This window comes from Capricornis sumatraensis, chromosome 15, assembly GCF_032405125.1.
Source record: "Capricornis sumatraensis isolate serow.1 chromosome 15, serow.2, whole genome shotgun sequence".
Lineage (NCBI taxonomy): Eukaryota > Metazoa > Chordata > Mammalia > Artiodactyla > Bovidae > Capricornis > Capricornis sumatraensis.
The window spans coordinates 70,832,347-70,856,078 of record NC_091083.1 but is presented as its reverse complement, the minus strand read 5'-3'; the positions used below and the strand labels follow the sequence as shown (position 1 = coordinate 70,856,078).

Genomic DNA, 23,732 nt, shown 5'->3' with positions numbered 1-23,732 from the left:
GCTCTCGTGGGAGGTTTATGGAAGCAGCCCTGGATGTTGTACGTCTCTTCCGTCCGTGTCCCACGGGCCAGAAATCAAATGGCTACAGATATAACTGTGAGGGAGGCTGGGAAACGTGGGGCAGCTGTGTGCCCAAGAGGAAAGGAGAATGAATTTAGTAAACCGCCAGTCTCCCTGCCTATATTTTTAAATTCTCTGTTCTACTGTTTTCTAAATATCTGGAAATGATTTAATCACAAGGATCTGTAACGATAAATTTTATCTCCTCCATTTAACCCCTTAGGTAGGCATAAAATAATCTGCGTATTGCATTTGTATGAGTTCAGTGTCTTCATTTCTTGGTCAGGTGTTCTCTACCCATACTTAAACACTTATTTTACTCTTAACTTCTGTTTCCTTACCTTTTCACCTTCTTTGTTGCTTTGGTAAAACTGTTTATTGCCAAAGATGCCCATGGAAAGAGGAGGAGGCAAAAAGGGGGGACACCCCTATCAGGGAGAGAGGCCCTGATCACCCTGGGTGGCCAATCAACCTTTGGAGCTGCCCTGACTCAAACCCAGAGCCAGGCTGATCCTGGGCGGACTCTCCCGACCCTGGGCTATCTTCCTGCACCACAACGCAGACAGAAGCCCGAGGCTGGGCTACGGGAATCTATTTCTTAACGACTGCCCTCAGATCATTCAGCTGGAGTCACACCCACTTTCTCTCCAGGAACAGTCCTGGTAGGATCAGAGGGAAGACTTAAAATGTCTTAGTAGTAGGGCTCCCTGGCTTAGAGGAAGAATAGTCTCCTGATTTGTTCTTCCCAATGGAGCGGACAAGCTATCCTCAAAATGTCTTTGTTCACAGATTTGGTCAGTCATCCAACCAGCTGGTCACTCATTAGAAACCCTACGAGCCCTGGGATGTGCCTACTCCAAGGTGAATGAAACCTGCCTCCTGCTCTTGGAAACAGTTTCTGCATTACAGTCTCTCAGAGGCCACCTGGGGCAGAGAAAAAGCTCCAGGTATTGTGATGAGCGTTCTGATGGTGGTCTGTGCGAGGGCCTGAGAGGTGTGAGGAGAGGTCTCGGCAAGCTCAGCGTGAGGAGTTAAAAGCGGGAGAGCGCAAGGCCCAGCCTCAGCACAGCCCCAACCCTCCTCAGTTCTGGGCTACAGGCACCCCGAGCAGATCTGGCTTCACACATGTTCTTGGACTACACTGTGTCCCAGCTTCCCTGCCCAGTCAGGGTCCTTCCTCAGCAAGGCTGATGTCCAGGGCAATCTTTGCGCCTCACCACTGCTCTTCCGGGCGTTTAAAACGCTGACTGTGGAGAAAAACCCCAGCAGCTCACCCAACCCCTCTTCCTGGCAACGTCATTATGAAAACCTCTCCAGGGAGGCCGGTCCTGCCTCCTTGGCATCTGTCCTTCCTTGTCAGCTCGCGCTCAGCCTCTCATCCACCCTCAGGCCCAGCTGTGGACGGCCAGTGGCTCCCTGTAAGGCCGTGGGGCATCGAGTCGGCCTGGGCCTCTCGCCTCCTCCTCCTCCGCTGCCCCTTCCTGGTCTTCAGTGTCAAAACCCTGGAGAGCTGGAGCTGTAGGCGACTAAGCCTGCTGAACTGCACGGGCGGACTGGTTCTGAGGAGGCCTCCTCAGAGGGGTGGCCCAGACGCTCCACAGGATTTAAACGTATGGATTCTGGGGCAAGGAAACTCAGGGGCCTCCTGGGCTTAAGTCCTGGGTGTGTCTGAGAGTTAAAATTCTCCCCAGGCCATCTCTGGAGAAGAGAGGGGTTATCCATCCACTGAAGATGAAGCTGCAAAGGCCCAGGAAAGATGAGGTTGTGGCAACACAACGAACCTTTTCCAGTCTGTTTCTTTCTTCAGGAAGGCCTGCAAAGTTACGCAGCCAGCAAGTTCACGGGGACAGAACGTCTTAAACTGTAGGAAGGCCTCATACAGTGGGAAAGTTTCCAGCAAAGGAAGTATGAATGATGCTTGGCCACTAGCCCCACACCTGCCCATTCAGAAGGCGGCACCGGGCGGGTCCTCAGGGAGTTGACTATGGACAACCTCGTTTCCCTCTTTGGGCCCCTTTTCCTTATTTCTCAGCAGAAATAACAGGAGGAGGAAAATATTTCCAGTCCTGGAGAGTTCGTGGGTGATGGTTCTCAAGTGTCATCTTCTTAGGTGTAGATGAAAGAACGCCACCTGCTGGGCATTCACACAGTTTTGGAATCAATTTAGAAAACTAGCTACACGGACAATATAAAATTTAAAGGATTTAAAAAAAATAAAAACAAGGAAAAAGGCTTTAGAATGTAGTAAGAAGGAAGCCTGTGTAGAGTCTGTACAGCTCTGCCACTGCCATGCTAATTCACTCTCATTCACTGCTGCAGAAGCAAAGGCTGCGGCTCATCCACGGCAGGTCCCTGAAAGTCCACTCATCCCTTCACTGCAGACGCCCCAAAGAGCACAGTTCCAAAGGGTAACTCCTAGTGGCCCTTGACTGTTCTCCCCTGGAGAAACCCATCTTGAAGCCAAATGTTCCCAGCAGACTCGGGCCGCACACAGCTGGCAGAGTCACTGTCCCAATGTGGCCCCAGGTCCCTGGAGGGGCCCCTCGGCTATGCCTGCTCGCTGGCCCCGCCTCCGCTGGCCCCTGAGCCCTTGCCAGATGCCTGGGCCTCTGCAGAGCGCGAAGCCTGCTTGGGCAGGCGGATGGGGACGTACACGTTGGAGGCGCAGTGCTCCCTGAGGTAGCCTCCCCCCTTCTCTTCATAGTCCTTCCTGGTGATCCAGACGTCCTCGTTGTCCAGGTGGTCCAAGGCCCAGTCGCGAGCTCCGTACCAGGCGTCCAGCACGGGATTTGAGGCCAGCTGAACCTGGAAGACGAGCAGAGCGGTCACCGGAAGGGCATCTCCCATCGGTTTCTAAGGACTGAGTGTTTAGCAAGGCTGGCTATAGAAATGCACACACAGGAGGGAGGGCCCCCTTCAACTCCAAAATGCAGCAGGAATATCTCTGCAACCCCCAAAAGGAGCTGAGATGAAATGCCCTAGACGTTCCAAGGAAGGACACGAACATGCAGAGGCGCACCAGGACCGACCTCACCGAGTAAGAGGTCATCAGTTACTTTATCCACACCACCCTGGGCAGGGAGCAAGGGACCAGCTGCCCTGCCTCCTGCCCCCGTCCGGTCGACCACAAGGTGTCAGGTGGAGACCTGGAAGACCTGGACCTGAGCCCCTCTGCCAGTGAGGGAAGCAGAAGCTGATGCAAGGTGGCTCTGGCCATGGTGGCAAATGAGCCTTGGAGGACGTGAGAACACAGAGGTTGCCCTGGGCTTGGTTTCTGCTGCTTATTCCAGGAGGAAGACTGCAGTCAGCAGTCCCGGGAGTGCCCCCAGTGAGGTTTAAGCTGAGCACAGGGCAGACCGCTATCCAACTCAGATCGGGCTCCTTTTTCCTGGAGTCACCCGGCTAACCTCCCTTCTTCCCTCCATCTCCCATAGAAGTCCCAGGCTGGAATGGAGGTTTGGGAACTTTCTGAAATAAAGGGCAGGAGGAATCAGCACAGATGGAGGAGGAGGAGGCAAGGGACCTGTGAGAAAGGACCATCAACAAAATCAGGGTCATGAGAGCCCCGGCCGCTCTGGCGAAGAAGTGTCAGTGACGGGACGAGGGCAGTGCTCGCTCCGCTCCTTGCACCGGGCAAGGGCCCACTGTGAGGAATATCAAGCAGGATCATGTGTGGAGTCTCAGCGGGTCCTTCTAGCAACTCATGGAATCTAGTGTGTTCTCAGTGGCCCTCAACACAACAGCTGATGTCTGTCCATCACACGCAGGCCCTGGGCTGAGCACCTGACTCGCCCTGCACACTGAAAGCTGGTAACGGGTGCCAAGATGACCCCCTTCTCACTGCTGAGAAAACCAGAGTGTGGCAAAACTCAGTGATGGTGGTGCTGGAGTCAGAACCCAGGCCCAGAGACCACCCCCTGAACGTACAACACGTCACACAGCATGGGGCGGGCCAAGCCAAGCCCCTCGGCAGGACACACAGGCTCCGCACCCATGCGCCCTGCCGGCCTCTCCAGCCCCCGCCCTTCACAGCCACACTCAGCTGCACACCCCTCAGCAAGATTTTGGCCCCCAAGCCTTTGCTCCTGCTCGTCCTCCTGCCCTCAATCTGGAACATTCTCTCCATCCCACCCCGCTCCACACACTCTACATGACAAACACCTCCTTGCCCTCAGAAGACTCACTTCCAAGGAGCCGTCCCTGAGCTCCAAGACCCCTAGGTGCCCAGGACATCTCAGCATTCTGAGATGACTGGTCCACAAGGGGAGCTCAAACCTCTTCTCTTGGTGATCGGGAATTTGGTAAAGAAATTGTGGGGTACCCCCACCAGACAGTTCCTTTTTAAAGTATTTCTGATGAATAATGACATGGGAGAATGTTCCTGGCAGGTTAAGAAGTTCAAGTTACAAAAGCCATGTGTAGAAAATGTGTGGAAGAAAGAAAAAACCTCCTCAGCCAGTCCCCTCTGCCTGTGGCCCAGGGCCTGGGTGAAGAGAAGCCCTTAATCTCAATGTACACTCTTTTTAAAGAAAATAATTTTGGTAATAATGAATCCCACATGCTGCAGAGCAAGTGGGGCTACGCGCAAAAGTACGGAAGCCTGTGAGTCTAAAGCCCGTGCTCTGCAACGAGAGAAACCACTTTGATGAGAAGTCGGAGCACCACAACTAGAAAGTAGCTCCCACTCGCCGTAACTAGAGAAAGCCCATGTGCAGCAACGCAGACCCAGTGCGGCCAAAAGTAAATAAATAATTTTGGTGATAATTAATCTAGCTGCCCTGGATCTTAGTTCCAGCACGTGGGATCTTTAGTTGTGGCATGTGGGATCTAGCTCCCTGACCGGGGATCAAACTCGGGCCCCCTGCACTAGCAGCGTGGCGTCTTAGCCACTGGGCCAAGTCCCTCAAGGTACGCTCTTGTGTACTCTCTGAATGTTTACAGTATGCAGGTCTTCCTTTGTCAATGAAAACAAAACAAAGAAGTACATAGGTTATGATTTCCATTTTGCTTAAAAAATCTGAAGAACAGAAGGAAAGCCATGAATGTGTTAACACTGGCTGTTTCTGGATGATGGAATGACTATTTTTCTCATTTACGCTATACTACTTTTGCAACCCAGAAAACAAACAATAAGGCTATTTTCGAAACAGCTGGTTACACGGACAATCAGTACCTGAAAAGAAGACTGAAAGGGCCTCATCTCCAGCAGCTCCTTCTCGATTCTGACCTTCATCCCAGGATACATCATGTTCCCACCAGTGAGGAAAACATTCTGAACCAGCAGCTCTTGAACATCCTTAGGGTACCTGGGGATGAAACGATTCCACTGCTATAGTCTCTCCTACTTGAATATTGGAAGAGAAAGTGGATGTGGAAATGTGAGCTCTCAGTACAAATCAGAAAACATCCACACAAAAAGTTAAAAAACAAACAAACAAAAAAAACGCTTTCCATGTTTCATTTGCTTTTACAGAATGAATGTCAAACAGCTAGCTAAAACCTTAATTTGAATGGTCAATCCATTTCCTTAGCATTATGCCTTTCTAATACATGTTTTTTAAAAATTGACTTTAGTGAGGATTGCTTTAAATGCATTTAGATGAAGTCTGACAAATTTATAAACCCCAGCAACCAACACCACAACCAAGATGCAGAACATTTCCATCCCCCGCGAAGTCCTGTCTCTCCTTTAGAGGACCTCCCTCTCCCCCTGTGCTTTTATTACTAGTTTACCTGACACGTTTGATCCCTTTTCTACCCACTGCGAGAAAAAACTCAAAGTTATTCAAACAAAGTAGCTGCAGTCACTTTTCTTCCTTGCTAGCTGTTAAGCTGCCATTCTGTTTTAACCGACAGCAACTAGAGGACCACAGGACTGTGTTCCCTGCTTGTCCCACGTGAATCGGGAAAACTCACACTGCAGAATCGTATCTGTATAAACGGGTGGGGAGTGGCATGTTGTTATAGAAATGTAAACTCTTAAAAAATAAAATGCAAGGTGGCAAAAAAACTAAGTTCTGCTTGTTTTTAGGGTGATTTAGAACCACTAGTCTGCAATGATATGTAGACTTCTAGAAAAGCCAGTGCACACATATTATCATATTGCCCAAATTTTTAAAAGACATTCTTAAAGCTCAAGTATATACACGTTGAGCAGCTACACACTGAGAAAAGAAGAGACAGCCCTAACTCTGTGCCAGGCCTGGTGAGAGAAAAAGAACACCATCTGAGCGCAGCAAGTCAATGAAGAGAGATGCCCGGCCATCAGCTCCGTTGTTCAATGCAAAATTCAAGGGAATGAAATGGTTCAAGGAAACAGAAGGAAAAGAAGGTCCAGGCTCACCTGTCCAGGATGTACTGGAGGGTCTCTGCTATGCCAGCCTGCTCCTCTCCGATGAGAGATGGCTGGAAGATAATTTCTGGAGCTCGAATTCTTTCTGTCCCAACAAACAGCTGATGATACGCTGCCAAGTTAAACACGGGCTTTAAAAACCCAAGGTTTAGAAGATATTTTTAGGCCATAAGAACAAACATCCCAATTGCCAGCTTCCTCAAATTGCATTTCTCATTCCATCATAGCTTTTTTGTGCCAGAATAACCTCTCCCCCCATTCTCTTGATGTGATGATTCAATTTTTCTATCTTCTTTAACCTCTGGATTATAAACTGCATCACATCTCCATCATGAAATGATCCTTGAGATGCAGGAAAGAGACCTGGTGAAGAGCAGTAGCAGCAAGGCTGGCACTGGAAGACCAAGTCTCCGCCAGCGACTGGCCTGGCACCCAGTCCCTGCACAGCCAAGAAAGCCTTCTCCCAGGTGTCTCAGCCTCATGTCCGTCTACCTGGTTGCCACGGTGATGGCAGAAACATGAACCCAGATGAGGATGAAACATCATGACACTCGCTTCAATTTAAATAAAAGCATTAAAAGCTAATCTTTGGATCTCAAAGTCCCTGGTTACTGGGACTCTCCCAATGAGCAGACTGTTTCTCACAGTTCCACAGTTAGTGCTGGAACCCCAATCAATCACCGCAGGGGGGAAAGTCCCTGACTCTGCAAGTTTTGAGTGCTGGTACTCACCCTTCTAGAAAAATAAAACTGAGATTTGTGGCTGGAGGGGGGAATATTCCTAAAGAAGCAGACAAGACCTGACCGGTCATTCACATCAAGCTTCAAAGCATAAGCTCGGTCGAGGCTACAGGAGACTAACCTGGACTGTGGCCACTGGCTTCTCCACTTCCGGCGTCTCCTCCGAAAACAGGGGCTCGAAATCATTGATGTTTTCCACATCTTCCAGAGATGGCTCGAGCTGCTCCAGGTCAGGAGTCTGAGAAGAGAAGAAACACAAGAAGACAGAACCTGTGATTCAGCAAGCCTTAGCTCTGTGAGTTCACGGTCACCAAAAAGAGCTGGGATCTCACCCAAAGTCCTGAAAGTATGTCCATACATAAAAACAATGAAAATTTTTCTAAACGATTAAAAAAAAAAGCCCAAACACACATGAACACAAGGTTAAAAGACTAAAAAGCCAGAGATGGGCTCTGTTCTTACCCCCTATCTTCCCCACTGAGACCAGTCTCATCAACTTCCAGCTTCTCTGAAGCCTCTGGAGGGGGCAGCTCAGTCTGCCACTCCAGAGAGGACTGTCCCAGAGAGACTCCAGAGATGAGGGGCCAAGAATCCAGCTGGTCACGTCCCTAAGCTCGGTCCACGCTGCCTCTCACCCCAGCTGCAGTGACTGGAGAGAATCTGGCCTCGGACTGCTCGGATCTGACTCTCAGCTGCGCTGCTTCTAGCTGCTGACCTTGGGCAGATTTCTTCCCTCGCCTCAATCTCAGTTTCCTTATTCATAAAACAGGAATGAAGACAGTACTTGCGGAATTGTGGAAACTAATCAAGACGATACTTGCACGGCATGAGGTCTGGCACGGGTCCCTTGTTCTGTTATCATCAGTAACTGGCTCCTGAACGGCACCAGTTCTTTGGCTCCGACCTTGGATGTGTGTCCTCCTCCATCCCCACAGTCACTGACAAGCTTCAGGTCACACTGGCTCCCTCCTAGATGAAGCCATCCCATTTTTATCCTGTCTTCCCACCTCCAGCCTTGCCTCTCCCTAAATCCATCATCCTAACTGCCACCAGTTATTTTCCTAAAATAAAATCTTGTCAGATTATGCCTTGCTCAGCACATTCTGAAGGCTCTGCCTGAAGGATACTATTCAGGCTGACGGATAAAGGCTATTTCAGGCGGCCACGGCCTCCCTTCCGGCTTCGTCCCCCACATTCTCCATGCGGGATGGGCCCTGCTCCCCGCATGTACACTTCTTTCCATATAAAATGTCCTTCCCTCCTCATCGGACATCTACTGAAATCAAATAATCTTTCAGGGCCCAGCTCAAACATCCCAGTCCTTTCTCAAAACTCCATCTGAGGACTTCCCTGGTGGTCCAGTGGTTAAGCATCTGCCTTGCAACTCAGGGGATGTGGCTTCCATCCTTGGTCAGAGAACTAAGATCCCATTAGCCGCAGGGCAACAAAGCCCCTGCAACCACAATTAGAGATCCCGTATGCTGGCAACTAAAACCCAATACAGCCACAGAAATAAAATATTTTTAAAAACAAACAAAAATACAAACCTCCATCTGCATTCCCACAGACATCTATTACTAGTATCACATTTGATAAAGGTTATTACAGTGTGGGGTTTCCCTCGCGGCTCAGACAGTAAAGAATCTGCCTACAATTTGGGAGACCTGCGTTTGATCCCTGGGTCGGGAAGATCCCCTAGAGACAGGCATGGCAACCCACTCCAGTATTCTCGACTAGAGAATCCCGTGCACAGCATATTACAGTCCTGAGTATGGTTCTAGAGCCCTAGGTTCTGAGGTCCTGAGGAGGAAAGGACTGCATCTCAGTCACCTCCGTGCCCCTGGTCCCTGGCAATCATGCCTAGCACTGAGTGGTGAGTCCGGGATACACCCTTAGATTTCTCTAGAATGAAGAGGACTGTAAAATGTCTGGACTTTAAAGGCTTTTTCAGTATTACTATTCACTTTCATATCTAATTATATTCAAAAGCAGTTACCTTAAAAACAAGATTTCTTAGCTTTAACAAAAATTGTAAAAAAAAAAAACAAAACAAAACCCCACACATTTTCCTTGATTCATATGATTCATAGAGAAGAACAAAGCTGGTCATTTCAATGCAACAGCGGGCATCCCAGAGAGAAGTGACTTCTCCACTATGGCGGGCCTCTCTCCCTCTTAGGGTCTGCCAGGGCCCCGGGGTACTGGGTGGCAACTGGGCACGTGCGCGTGGACCGTTCTTTGGGAACCAAGCAGAACGACAGTTTGCCAAGGCCCGTCAGAGAAGACGAAGCGTGGCGCCCCAGAACAGCCGTGAGCAGCAGAAAAACAGAGACCAGTTCAATCCTGATTCCTCGGGTAAGAGAACTTTCTATCTTTGGCCCTCTGTGCTTTCCAACAAAGGAGGGTGCTAGTGAGCTGCACTCCCAACCATTGGCAGCGACGGAAAGTGAGCATCTTTTAAGTACTCCATGAAGAAGGCTAGTAGGACTTCCTTGGTGGTTCAGTGGTAAAGAATCCACCTCCCAATGCAGGGGACACAGTTTGATCCCTGGTCCTGGAAGACTCCACATGCCATGGGGCTGTGTGCCACAACCAGAGAGTCTGCATGATGCAGTGAAGATCCTAAGTGCTGCAACTAAGTCCCAGGGCCGCCAAATAAATAAATAAATAAACACTAAAAACAAGAAGGCTAACAAAACCTACTCCTTTACAACATCCTCACTGAATACCTGCAGTGAGGGATGAAATGGATTGGTCTGTGAGAAAAAATGGATTTTTAGAATATACTAGAAGTTTAAAAATTCAGCTGTATGAATCCAATGCAATTTTTACCACTTAGATGGCATTTCAATGTGAACTGTGGTCCACATATATTTGCTCTCTCCATTCTAAAGGAACTGTACAGTTGGCAAATACAATAAATATTTTTTGAAAGGCAGAACTGGTTGGCCAGTGTTGTGGCCAAATTTAGCCCATGAATCTTACTGTAATTGATCTAATTTTTAACAATCTCTCTGATTGACCATTAAGGCTTTGGGACAGAGGGATTCATCAGATCTGTTGTACTATGTAGAGAAACCTTTTAAAGTCCAACAATTCAAAATCTCCCCAAGCCCAGAGAGATTTGAATATGTACCCTCAGGTCACAGGACAAAGTAGGGACTTAGTAAGTACCTGCTGAACGAACGAACAGAGTGACTGAATCAGGGCATATAAGAAACACAGAAAAATGAACAAAGAAAAGGAAAAGCTAGCTCCCCAACTGCTTGGGAAAAAACATCTTCACAGTTACTTGATTTCTTTTCTTTTTAAATCTGAAATCCTCCATGTGCATGTAGCTTAGTGGTTCATCTCTGATATAAAGATGCTGACACCCTGTGGACATGTTGATAAGCAAGATAAAACTAAGTACAGATAAACAAACAACAAAGGCGATGTGAACAGAGGATTCGATGGTTGGATGGCACCATCAACTCAACGGACATAAGTCTGAGCAAACTGAGTCAAAACTGAGGGACTGAACAACAACAAAGTGGATCCAGATCCCAGTAACCAAGGCTCAAATCTGAAACACAGATCTGGAAAGTGGGAGGAGCAAGCCAGAAAAGGCACGCTGGTTCTCCTAAAGCCGATCCGGGATGCTGCTCGAGACTAAGACGGAGGTCAAGGCCCCTTCAACCCCGGACCTCAGGGATCCAGTCTGCTGTGTCTAGGAAGTCTGACTCAGGACCTGCTCTGCAAGCGTGCACGCACTGTCCTCCTGTGATCTACAGCCTGTCGGAGAGGTGGGGAAGGGGAGGCTGAGAGCGGAAACCGTGAGAGCCGGCCTCCAGCGGAGACAGTCCCTGCAAAAGCAGGCTGCCTGCTGAGCCAAGGACAGCTCTGAGGCCCCGAACGAGCAGCACACTACATATACCCAGCGGCAAACCGCAATTTTCCACCGGACTGTTTCTTTCAAAAAGTAAAGGCTTTAGAATTTAAAGGTGACTTAAAAACAAAGGTCAATAGCTGGACTGGCTAACCCTGCTCTGGAAGTGTCACAGGCAATGAACAAGTACCTTTACTTTAGAACTCTAAAGATGACAGATCCAGCAACAATGCATCCACCTATGATCACTTTTCTCCAGATCTAGAGGAGAGCCAACCAGAGACCTGCGACGAGGTGTGACCTGCAGGCAGCCCCTTCCCCATGAGGCCCAGTGCTAGGGTTTGATTTACCCAGGGCCCTATCTCAGCCCCACCCACCCGCCCACCCTTTCAGCCACATGAATACTTATTCACAGTCCATAGGCAGGGAAACAAAAAGGAGAGACTGAGAAGATCAGAGTTAGTTTTAGTAACTAACAAAAGGCTGGTTTTAAATCAACCCGCAAATACCTTTTCAAGGTTTTTAAAATAACACTTATTTCTTAAAAATTAACATGTGCCTAATAGGAAACTGAAAAACACAAGAAGCAAAAAACAATGTTATTCACAATCACAAGCCATTTACCATCTGATGTGCCCTTCTGGGTCTCAATTGTTGATTTCCTATTGAGCATGTCTATTAGCGCCTATAAAAAAACTCCCAGTTTATGTGTGAAGTGTGATCCCTGTCCTTAAGGAACACTGAAGTGGAAAGGTGGTGAATGAAAGAGTAATCACCATATATTAATAAGAGATCAGAAGAAAGTTGAGGCATTGATGATGATCCAGGAACCATCAGTGGGGCAGCCTCACGCTCAAGATGGGCCACACAATCAGCCTGTGTTATGTTCTTCCTTTTCTACTTGCACACTTCCCCCTCCCAGGGGGCCAGGGCGCTACCAGGTAAAACCCCTCGGGTCAGCACTCCAGTTGGTACAAGGTCAGTGCCATTCCTGCCCCCATCTGTGCCCCCAGAGACATCAAACACCACTCTGCTCTGTTTGCCACTCAAATCTGGTCACAACCTTTTTGTCATCAGCCTTTCCTGGACACTCCTCTGTCCTCAGAAAGGGCTATCCTATCTACACAACCCCTCGAGACCTCCCTTCTGAGGCCCCAGTACCTCTGGCTTGCTGTCCACCACGTCCACCTCGAGACTGACTTCTGCTTGAAGGATCTTCTGCTTCGCCTGCTCCACTGCGGCACTGAGCTTCTGGATGTAGGACTGCAGCTCCTCCGGGGAGTCCATGTTCAGCTCTATCAGGGCCTTGTGAAACTGATCCATCTGGCCATCCTCCAGGAGCTCCTGCAAGCAGAGCAGTCATAACGCGCTCTCAGAGATGTGCATCCGGGCGATCACGCCCAGGAGGGAGAGAAGGAGCTCAGAAGCTGGATGGACAGGAAGAACGGCGGGAGAGGGCTCCCCGTGCCTGCCCCTCCACACAGCCAGCCCCAGCCGCCTCTGGGCTCCCACACATCACCATCTCAGCACCACCTGAGCAGGCAACACTCATCTATGCAGACAGATGTCAGAACTGTCAGCTTCTGGGCGGGCCAAAGGTGGGAGAGTGGCTAACAGGAGATGGAGGGAGGCTCCTGGGCTGCTGGCAGTGCTCTACTTCTTGATCTGGATGTGGCTGTGTGGTGCATTTCAGTGGTGAAAACTCACTGAGCTGGACCCTTAAGATCTGTGCGCTCCGCGTCATGTGTGCCACACTTAAGCCAAGAAGTTAAAATCAAACAAAGGGGACTATAAGGATAAAATACATCAACAAGGCCAAGTCCGCAGCTCTTTCAGCAATTCCTGCTGCTACAATTTCCTCCACACACGTCATCTCTACACAGATGATCCCGCTAGAGTCCTCCTTGACCTCAGGGTGGGGGGGACTGAGACGGCTGATGCGTTTCACAGCTGGGGCAGAATCTACAGGAAGAACAAGGCAGGGACCCACCCAGGGGTCTGTGTCACCTGCACATAGAGCAGTCGGTCCAGCCGCTCCTGATCCAGCTGCAGCTTCTCCTCCCGCCGCCGGGCGTTGAGCTCCTGCAGCCGCCGCAGCTGCTGCTGCCGCCGCTCCTGCTTCTCCTCGGAGGTCAGGGTGCTGCCCAGAAGCTTGCTGGAGAATGGGAGCTGCATCTTGTGGACGTTGTCCTCATAGTAATCGGGGCACCGCCATTTCTGCAGCTCTTCAAAGGAAGCGTTTCGGAAGTTAGGAGACGGGCACACCATTAGCCCTGAGATTAGAAAGGTGGGACCAGGGTCCCAGGTGCAGGGGAAGATGGAGGAAGCATGCTCCCCCCATTTCTGAACCCACCAGATCAACGAAATGCAGCAGTAAGACCTGGACACGATGCCAACACATCTGCTCTGAGAAAACTGGTAAATAAAGCTTTTCAGATGGAAAGGACACCACCTGGAGCACCAGAAATGAAGGAAACACAACCGAAATGATGAGTGGACTCGATTAACCTCCTCTGGAATTCTTTAAAATACGTTTGACAACTGAAAGTAAAAACTGTGACGATGTCTGACGGGCTTCCCACGCATGTAGATGTGACATAGAAAACACAGAGGAGGAAGGACACAGGGGCCTCTAGAGTGCGAACACCTCCAGGTTCCACCTGAAGCGGCAAAAAAGAGACCCTAAGACTGTGAAAAGCCTGGTAACTGTCATCTCTTGAGCAACCACTAAAACAAAAAACCTACACAAGAGAGAAACAGTGAAAAACACAATAGATAAATTAAAACGGAATGACAAGAAAACCGGTGGACCTAAACCCAGACGCAAGAGGGACTAAATTCACTGTAGATGGTCTTATCAGTCAAAAGATAGAGACTGAAAGAAGGGATTTTTAAGGAAAGGATCTGTTAGAAAACTTGCTTTGAATATAATGTTTTATGTATATTACAAGGCCAGGAAAAAAAACCACCACACGAGCATCAATCGAAAGGAAGCTCGAGTGGCTATACTACTGTCCAAGTAGACTTCAAAGCAAAGAAAATTGCAAAGGATAAAAAGGAACATTACATAATGGTAAAAGACCAATTTGCCGAGAAGACGTAAGAATCCTAAATGTGTACCTAACTAAAGAGCTTCAGATACTTGAAAGCAAAAAATGACAGAACTCAAAGGAGAAATAGGAAAATTCACAATTCTCCCTGAAGATTTCAACCCTCTTAATAATTAGTAATAAATAATCGGTACAGCTTGATGGACAATGAAGCTGGGTTGACAAGAACTGAACCAAATCAACAACCAGCAGAACCCGAATGACATCACAGACTACTTCATCCAACAACAGCAGGACATACATTCTTTGCAATTGTACACAGAACATTCACCAAAACAAACCATGCCTGGGTCCTAAACCAAACCTTCACAAATTTAACTGATACCAAGGAAAAGAAGTTCTTTGACTATGATAGAATTAAAGTAGATATAAACCACAGAAAAATAACTGGAAAATCTCCAACACTTGGCTATATTCTAAATAATCAATGGTTGTAAATAAAAAAGGCTTGAGAGAAACTTAAAAATATCTGAATTCAATAAAAATGAAAATACACCATATCAAAATCTATGGAATGTAGATAGAGGACTGCTGAGAGGGAAATTCAAGCTTTAAATGCCTATATTAGAAAGAAGTTATGATAAAAATCTAAGTTTCTACCTCAAGAAACTAGGAAAAGAGGGCAAAGTAAACCTAAAGCAAGTAGAAAGGAAGAAATAATAAAAAGAAGACATCAATGAAATTGATGAAACTTACAGCTACACCTATTAAAGAAACTGAATTCCTTCAGAAAAATAAATCCCCCAGGCTCAAACAGTTCTGCTGCAGAATTCTAACAAACATTAAAAAAAAAAAAAAATCAACTATTTACTCAATCTTTTTCAGAAAGTTAAAGAAAACACTTTTCAGCTCATTTAATAAGACCAGCATTGCCACGATCCCCAAACAAGACAAAGACAGTAGAAGAAAACTGCAGATCAATATACCTTATGAACACTGACACAAATACTTCATAAAATTTACCAAATTACATCCAACAATACATAAAAAATAACACATAGAAACAAGCAGGGTTCAAGGCTAGTTCAATATCTGAAAAGCAATCCTTATACTCTCTTAAATGAACAGTCCAAAGCACAAACACCATAGGATCATTTGAGATGCAGAAAAAGCATTTCACAAAATTCAAAAATCCACTCATGATAAAAATGATCAGCAAAACTTGGAACAGAGAGGAAATTCTTCAATTTGATAAAGAGTAAAAACTCACTGCATTTCACAAAAATTCACTGCATTTCTATACAACAGCAGTGAGCAACTGGAAACTGAAATTTAAAATAAGAAAAGAAATAATTTAGGCATAAATCTAATAAAACATGTACAGGATCTATATACTGAGAACTATAAAATGCTAAGGAAGGAAATGAACAAAGACCTAAATAAATGGAAAGACACATTATGTTCCTGGATTAGAAGCCTCAACATAGTAAAAAATGTCACTTCTCCCCAGTCTGGATTTAGCATTATATTTGGATTTATATTTAGAAGGTTGCTGTTTTATATACAAACTAATCTACACATTTAATGTTCTTTCAATCACATCCCAACAGAACTTTTGGTAGAAATGGACAAACTGACCCTATCATTTAAATGGACAGGCAAAGGAACTAAGGATTGTTAAAAAGAACCAACATATGAGACTTATTCACTTAACTGAAAAGTTTTGGAGGAAAGTAAATATCAAAAAATGGAAGGGGATGCTAAAAAGTATTAAGTGTAAAAAAGTGGGCAAAGGGGGAATTCCCTGGGAGTCCTGGGGTCAGGACTCTGCACTGTCACTGCGGGGGGCATGGGTTCCCTCCCTGGCTGGGGAAGATCCTGCACGCCACACCTCGAGGCCAAAAAAAAGCCTGTCAAGAGTGAGCAAGAGAGTCACCCTGGGAACAATTTAGGGAACACCCCCAAAGGCAGACAACACTGGGAAGCTGCAGGCTGACATCCTCTTCGTACCTTCCACGTAATCCTCAGCGATGTAGCTGTGCTCGTGTAGGATCTCCTCCATGCGGCTGAGAGTTATGGCAGCCAGGTGCCCGGGATACTTCAGCTGCAGGAGACGCTGGAGGTAGCCAGCTGCCTGGCTTCCTCCCAGGTTGATGCGCTTGCAGTTTCTAGCATCTAACCTACAACCAAGAAGTAGAAATAGCACTGAAACTTTGGCAATGTGGAGGGAAAAATATGGAGCAAGTGGACAAGGGGGGATGATAATTTAATGTACACTAATAAGGAAGAAACTGACTGGTAGGGGAAAACAAAACAGTTGGAGGGACTTTAAGTTGCCTTAGTGCAACCTCTGACCCAAAGCAGGCATTCCTAGACCACATCCTGACAGACACATGGACATTTAACTTCTGGTGTGGTGTTGGAGAAGACTCTTGAGAGTCCCTTGGACCGCAAGGAGATCCAACCAGTCCATTCTGAAGGAGATCAGTCCTGGGTGTTCATTGGAAGGAATGATGCTGAAGCTGAAACTCCAGTACTTTGGCCACCTCATGCAAAGAGTTGACTCACTGGAAAAGACTCTGACGCTGGGAGGGATTGGGGGCAGGAGGAAAAGGGGACGACAAAGGATGAGATGGCTGGATGGCATCACCGACTCGATGGACACGAGTTTGAGTGAACTCCGGGAGTTGGTGATGGACAGGGAGGCCTGGCGTGCTGCAGTTCATGGGGTCGCAAAGAGTCAGACACAACTGAGCGACTGAACTGAACTGAAGAGTCTCAGAAGGCAACCAGGTTCAAAGCAAAGAACATGCTCTCTGAAGTCAGACCCTCATGTGACTTGTCATGTATTTCTCAAACTGTGGTTCCAAGGCCACACATCCTGGAATTAACTGGGGACAACATTTAAGGTGAAAATGCCCAGGACCTGTCTGCTCCGGGGAGGGCCTAGGGATATGCACTTTTTCTTTTCTGGCAGTGCCACACGGCATGTGGGACCTTAGTTCCTCAACCAGGGATCAAAACTAAACCCTCTGCAGTGGAAGCTCAGAGTCTTAACCACTGACTGCCAGTGAAGTTCTGGGGGATATGCATTTTGACAAGCTTCCCAGGTAGCTCCAGTGTACCCCCCCCCCCAGACACTCCACTTCTACTTAGGCAAACACATTAAGTAACCACATACACACTGGCTTACTGTAATCTCCTAAGAGTGCCAGGTTCCTCTCACATGATGTGAAGGGGGGGAGAACCAGAGTAACTTTATAAATTCTCAGTGTGAGAAAGGGAGAGGAGCTGGGCTCTAGGAACTTGCTGTGCACTGAAATGATGCTGCTCTATCACACCTCACCAGCAGGGGCCAGCACAGAACAGGACATGCTCCTAGCTTCCAGGTCATTTTCTCTCAATATAATATAACAATATTATTTTTAATTTCTGCATATTCTGCTTACATAAGATAGAAATTTCTGTACAGCAGGAGTGTTTTGGAATGCATAACAATTACTTTTTTCTTCATAAACGTTTGTACAAACTTGAAGAGAAATTCCCACAACAGGGCTCAATAAATTCGTCAACCATTATTTTCACTTAAATATTCAGACTGTTTTACAAAGTGCCATCTCCTACATGATCTCATTTCATTCTCAGGGTAACCCTGAGAAATCAGTTTTTCCCAGGTTTATATGTTAGGAAACCAAGTGAAGAAGTTAAGTACCTCATCCTTCGCAGGGCTGCAAACCCAGGCTTTCAACTCCTTTCCTTATTTACACACTCACTCTATACAAAGAGAAACCTTCTCAGGAGAGTATGATGCTGGCCTAGTCTCTCTCTCTCTAATTTTTAATTGAAGCACAACTGATTTACAATATTTCAGGTATACAGCAAAGTGATTCAGTTATATATAACATATGTATATATGTATACTTTTTCAGATTTTTTTCCATTGTGCTTCCACCGGGCTTCCCTGGTGGCTCAGATGCAAAGGATCTGCCTGAAATGTGAGAGACCTGGGTTTGATCCCTGGGTTGGGATGATCCCCTGGAGGAGGGCATGGCAACCCACTCCAGTATTCTTGGCTAGAGAATCCCCATGGACATAAGAGCCTGGTGGGCTACAGTCCATGGGGTCACAAAGAGTCAGACATGACTGAGTGACTAAGCATAGCACATATATATACTTTTTCAGATTCTTTTCCATTGTAGGCTATTACAAGATACTGAATATAATTTCGTGTCTTACACAAAAGGTCCCTGTAGTTTATCTGTTTTATGTATATTGGTGTGTCTCTGATAATCCCCAATTCCATATTTATCCTTCCCTTCCTGGCCTAGTCTCTTTGAAGTAAAAGTGAAAGTTGCTCAGTTTGGTCCGACTCTTTGCGACCCCATGGAGTATATAGTCCATGGAATTCTCCAGGCCAGAATACTGGAGTAGGTAGCCTTTCCCTTCCCCAAGGGATCTTCCCAACCCAGGGATTGAACCCAGGTCTCCCACATGGCAGGCGGATTCTTTACCAGCTGAGCCACAAGGGAAGCCCAAGAATACTGGAGTGGGTAGCCTATCCCTTCTCCAGGAGATCTTCCCAATCCAGGAAAAGAACCAGGGTCTCCTGCATTGCAGGCAGATTCTTTACCAACTGAGCTATCAGGGAAACCCCCTGGCCCAGTCTCTTTATCAGAGAATAAAAGCCCAACTATAAAATAAGAACACATTTTAAACATGACAGAAACTACCCTCAACTTTTATACAACTTGGAAAAATAATCTACTACATATCTATTATGTACCATTCTTAAAAAGAAAGGTCCAAATAATTGTCATTAAAGAGCTTTAAATAAAAAAGCAAAATAGCACTTAATTGAAAAAGTGACTCCAGAACACAACAGTCTGAGTTAAATTTATTTCAATAATTTACTCAGAACATTTTTATTGAGTGCCTACTACCTACAGATACTTGTGTTAAGCTATCTATTTCACTCTAAGAATACTGAGTTTCACTATCAGTGAGTTTCACTTTCAGAATCATACAATTATAGAATTACAGATTTGGACCTCAGAGACCATCGACCACAACTCAAGCCAGGAGGTCGCAAGGACAGATGGTGAAGTGACATGTCTATACTCACACAGTGAGGCAGGTCAGAGTTAAGCCCAGAGGTCAGTTCATGGTTCTGTACTTGCTCTTTCCACTCCCCCTTTATAGTAGGTGCCCAATAAAAGTTTCCTGAATGCTTCTCAAAACAGCACTCAAATGCCATAAGTACAACTCACCTCCCTTCTAAGATGGGTAAAATATGTGTACACTGATATCCAGATGAAATGATGAGCCCGCTGAAAATCATGTTCTTTGGGTTATTGTGGTAGAAGCTGAAGAGGCTGTCTATCCCGTAGGCAACCTTAGGAATCCCGTAGCACTCAAACAGAAGTTCAGACATCATCTGTCGTGAATACAGTGGGGTGCACACGGCTTCTGTCAAAACTATGGGATGATCAACACAGCCCTACTTTGAAAGAAAAGAGCAGATTGTTAGGTGCTAAGAGGATACACTTTTCAAAGCATAAAAACAAACAAAAATCTTCATTGCAAGGACTGAATTGGCTTTTGGTCTCCAATCAAAACACCTGATCAGAAGCAATTGAGAAACACCCCTCTTCCCTGGAAGCTTCTTTGGAAAATATGAAAGTAGGGTCAGTCGTGTCCGACTCTTTGGGACACCACAGACTGTAGCCCAACAGGCTCCTCTGTCCATGGGATTTTCCAGGCAAGAATACTGGAGTAGGTTGCCATTTCCTTCTCCAGGGAATCTTCCCAGGGATCGAACCTGGGTCTCCTGCATTGCAGGCAGATTCTTTACCATCTGAGCCACCAATGCTCATAGTAACTTAAGTCAGTTCAGTTCAGTCCAGTTACTCAGTCATGTCCAACTCTTTGCAACCCCCAAGGAACGCAGCATTCCAGGCTTCCCTGTCCATCACCAACTCCCAGAGCTTGCTCAAACTCATGTCCATCAAGTCAGTGATGCTATCCAATCATCTCATCATCTGTTGTTCCCTTCTCCTCCTGCCTTCAATTTTTCCCAGCATCAGGGTCTTTTCCATGAGTTAGTTCTTCGCATCAGGTGGCCAAAGTATTGGAGTTTCAGCTTCAGCATCAATCCTTCCAAGGAATATTCAGGACTGATTTCCTTTAAGATTGACTGGTTTGATCTCCTTGCAGTCCAAAGGACTCTCAAGAGTCTTCTCCAACACCACAGTTCAAAAGCATCAATTCTTCAGTGCTCAGCTTTCTTTATAGTCCAACTCTCACATCCAAACACGACTAATTGAAAAACCATAGCTTTGACTAGATGGACCTTTGTCGGCAAAGTAATGTCTTTGCTTTTTCATATGCTGTTTAGGTTGGTCATAGCTTTTCTTCCAAGGAGCAAGCATCTTTTAATTTCATGGCGGCATTGTCAACTGAAGTCAAGTCCCATCCAAACTGTGAGCCTATCATCTGGCTCTATCTTCAAAACAGCTCCAGAATCCAACTGCTTCTTATCACATCTGCCATTCCTTCCTCATCTAAGTTACCATCATCCCTCACCTCGGAACCGAAACAGCCTCCTAACTGATTTCCCTATTTCTACCCTATGACTCAGGCCAGTTCATTTTCCATATAGCAGCTATAGTGATCCTTTTGAAACAAAAGTCACATCCCTCTTTTGTTCAACACCCTGCAATGGCTCACCATTCCACTTATAATAAAAGCCTACAAAGTGTGTGACCTCTCTGACTTCTACTTCTACTTACTGAAGTGAAGTTGCTCATGTGGGGTTACTCATTGCAACCCCATAGACTGTAGCCCACCAGGCTCCTGCACGCATGGAATTTTCCAGGCAATAGTACTGGAGTGGGTTGCCATTTCCTTCTCCAGGGGATCTTCCTGACCTAGGGATCGAACCCGGGTATCCCTCATTGCAGGCAGATGCTTTACGGTCTGATCCACCAGGGAAGACCTTATAAGTAAGACCTTCCACTTACTACCCTCCCCTCACTCTGACTATCCTCAATTAGGTTTAGGGCAAACTTGCCTCAGGGCCTTTTCACTGGCCGTTCTGTCGCTCCGGATTACTATTCATTCAGATATTCACAAGGCTTGCTCCCTCAATCGTCTGCTTTAGTCCTTGCTCAAAACACCACCGTTACCCTGAGTCCTCTCCCTACCCATCTTACTGAAAAGCTGTAACCTTCTCCTCTCCGTCTATCATGCCGTAAAATCTACTGCTTAATTCTACTGTTTATTATCTCTCTTTTCATACTAGAACGTCTTTCCATACTAGCTCCATAAGCACAGGTTTCGTGTTATGTTTTCGGACATACTTCAAACACTTAGAAAAGCCCCCATTGAGAGCAGGTGCTCAACACATATCTGTTAATAAATAAATGCACTAACAAACCTAAACAGATGCTCCAAGAGAAAAGGGCGTTATTTTGTTCACTGGCATATCCCAACCGCCTAGCACAGGACTTACATACGTTAGCCGTTTAACATTTGACAGACTGACCGAATGACTAAATGACAGCTGGACCAACTAGCATCCCTCGGACAGCGGAGTGACACCGGACACAACCACACCCCTCTCCTCAATCCTAACCCCACCTCGCCCGTCACCTGTGAGGAGACACCCAGATGCTGGAAGCTGTAGTCAAGCAGCAACTCCTGAAGCTCCAGGTTCACCGGCACGTTGCGGTCGAAGGGCGATCGCAGCATCCAACGCAGCGGCTCCAGGCTGCCCAGCGCGTTCCCCACCTGCGGGCCCGCCCCGCCCCGAGCCCCACCCCGCCCGCGGGCGCACACAGCGCGGAACTGCAGCCGGGGCTCGGGGCCCGGGTCCGGCCCGGGGCACGCCCAGCCTGCGCGGGCCTGGAACGACCCATTGTCCAGCACCAGTGGCACCGGCAATGGCCCGTGTGCCACCGGGCCGGCCTCCAGCACCGGATCTGGCGCAGCGCGGGCATCGCGGAAAGGAAACACGTTCGTGGTGAGCCCTGCTGTAGTAGCCGCCGCCATCTTGGAGCGCTGCTGGCTCAGCCCCTCGGCGCGGCGCCACCACGGCGCGAGACTCCGCCCCCGACGCAGCGTGCGCCCGTGCAGAGCTAGACTCCGCCTTCGCAGAGCCGCGGCTACCTCCAAGCCTCCCGTGCTCTTGCCCGTTAATCCCAACCTGCTGCTGCTGCCAAGTCGCCTCAGTCGTGTCCGACTCTGTGCGACCCCGTAGACGGCAGCCCACCAGGCTCCCTCGTCCCTGGGATTCTCCAGGCAAGAACACTGGAGTGGGTTGCCATTTCTTTTTCCAATGCATGAAAGTGAAAGTGAAGTCCCTCAGTCTTGTCTGACTCTTCGCAACCCCAAGGACTGCAGCCCACCAGGCTCCTCCGTCCATGGGATTTTCCGGGCAAGAGTAATCCCAACCTAGTTCTCACCAAACTCGCCCTCGGTAGCCCAGGCCGCCTTCGGGGACCGCTAGGCCACGCCCACCCTGGTTGTGGTTTAACCTTGCTCCCAGCTTTCAACCTGTTACTACCCTTCGCGCCTGCCGGGACTCTGGCCAGCAAACCCAGGCCCGAATGCGTAAAGCCATCGGTCCCCGCCCCTTCCTTGCCTCCCGATCTGAGCTGAGTTCCACCGGGCCCCGCCTTTCCGCCTAGCCACGCCCCATTTGCCTTCTGTCCCCTTCCTTCGCCATTGACTGCTCCCCACGTCCACGTGATAACTTTGCCTTTAGCCATGGAAACAAACTCAGGGTTAGCTGACTGCTCGATTTCTTGACCAAGGAGTTCGCTACTCAGGCGTGTTCACTGTGTGAAAATTCATCAGGTCGTTCACTTATGATTTGTGCACTTCTCTGCAGGTATGTTAAAGGAAACATGGTGGCTCAGACGGTAAAGAATCTGCCTGCAATGCAGGAGACCAAGGTTTGATCCCTGGATCGGGAAGATCCCCTGGGGAAGGAACTGGCAACCCACTCCAGTATTCTTGCCTGGAGAATCCCACGGACAGAGCAGCCTGGCGGGCCACAGTCCATGAGAGCCATACACAAATGAGCGACTCTTTCTCTCTCTCTTCTTTTCTTTGCACATATGCCTTCTCCATATTTTATAATACAATATAAAGTTTCCCAGGTGGCTCTAGTGGTAAGGAACCCACCTGCCAGTGCAGAAGGCCTAAGAGGGTTTGGATCCCTGGTTTGGAAAGATCTCGGTGAAGGAGGACATGGCAACCCACTCCAATATTTTTGCCTGAAAGATCCCATGGACAGAGGAGCCTGGCAGGCTACAGTCCATTGGGTCACAGAGTCTGACACCACTGAAGTGATTTAGCACATAAAGTTTTAAAATAGATTTATTAACTCCCACAAGTCTATGGGACTTTTACCTTCTCACAAACCTCAAACACTGCAAAAAGACTGCTAAATGTTAATGTGTCTATATTCTCTTTTTCTCTTTTGTGGTATAATTCCCCTACATGGTCCTCTAGCTGCTTGTGATCTTGTGACTCAGTTTTGGCCTTTTGGCCAATTGGGGGGAAGGGCAGAGAGAAATGGAGGTGATGTCATCTGCCCCCTCCTCAGTTTTAGCTGTAAAAGGACTAGGCTCACTCTCCCCTGCCCCATTTCTCCCTTT

General features: G+C 47.6%; 1 protein-coding gene across 1 annotated transcript; it reads right to left on the bottom strand.

Moving 5' to 3' along the window:
* Positions 1-22,119, bottom strand: ACTR5 (actin related protein 5). Its single transcript, XM_068986820.1, has 9 exons — positions 21,721-22,119; positions 19,338-19,567; positions 16,081-16,250; positions 13,028-13,245; positions 12,182-12,364; positions 7,274-7,390; positions 6,404-6,543; positions 5,234-5,366; positions 1-2,865 (listed from the first exon to the last, which is right to left on the bottom strand). Exons 1-9 carry the CDS (start codon positions 22,117-22,119, stop codon positions 2,608-2,610), a joined length of 1,848 nt encoding a protein of 615 aa, XP_068842921.1. The 3' UTR covers positions 1-2,607.
* Positions 22,120-23,732: the final 1,613 nt, after the last annotated feature.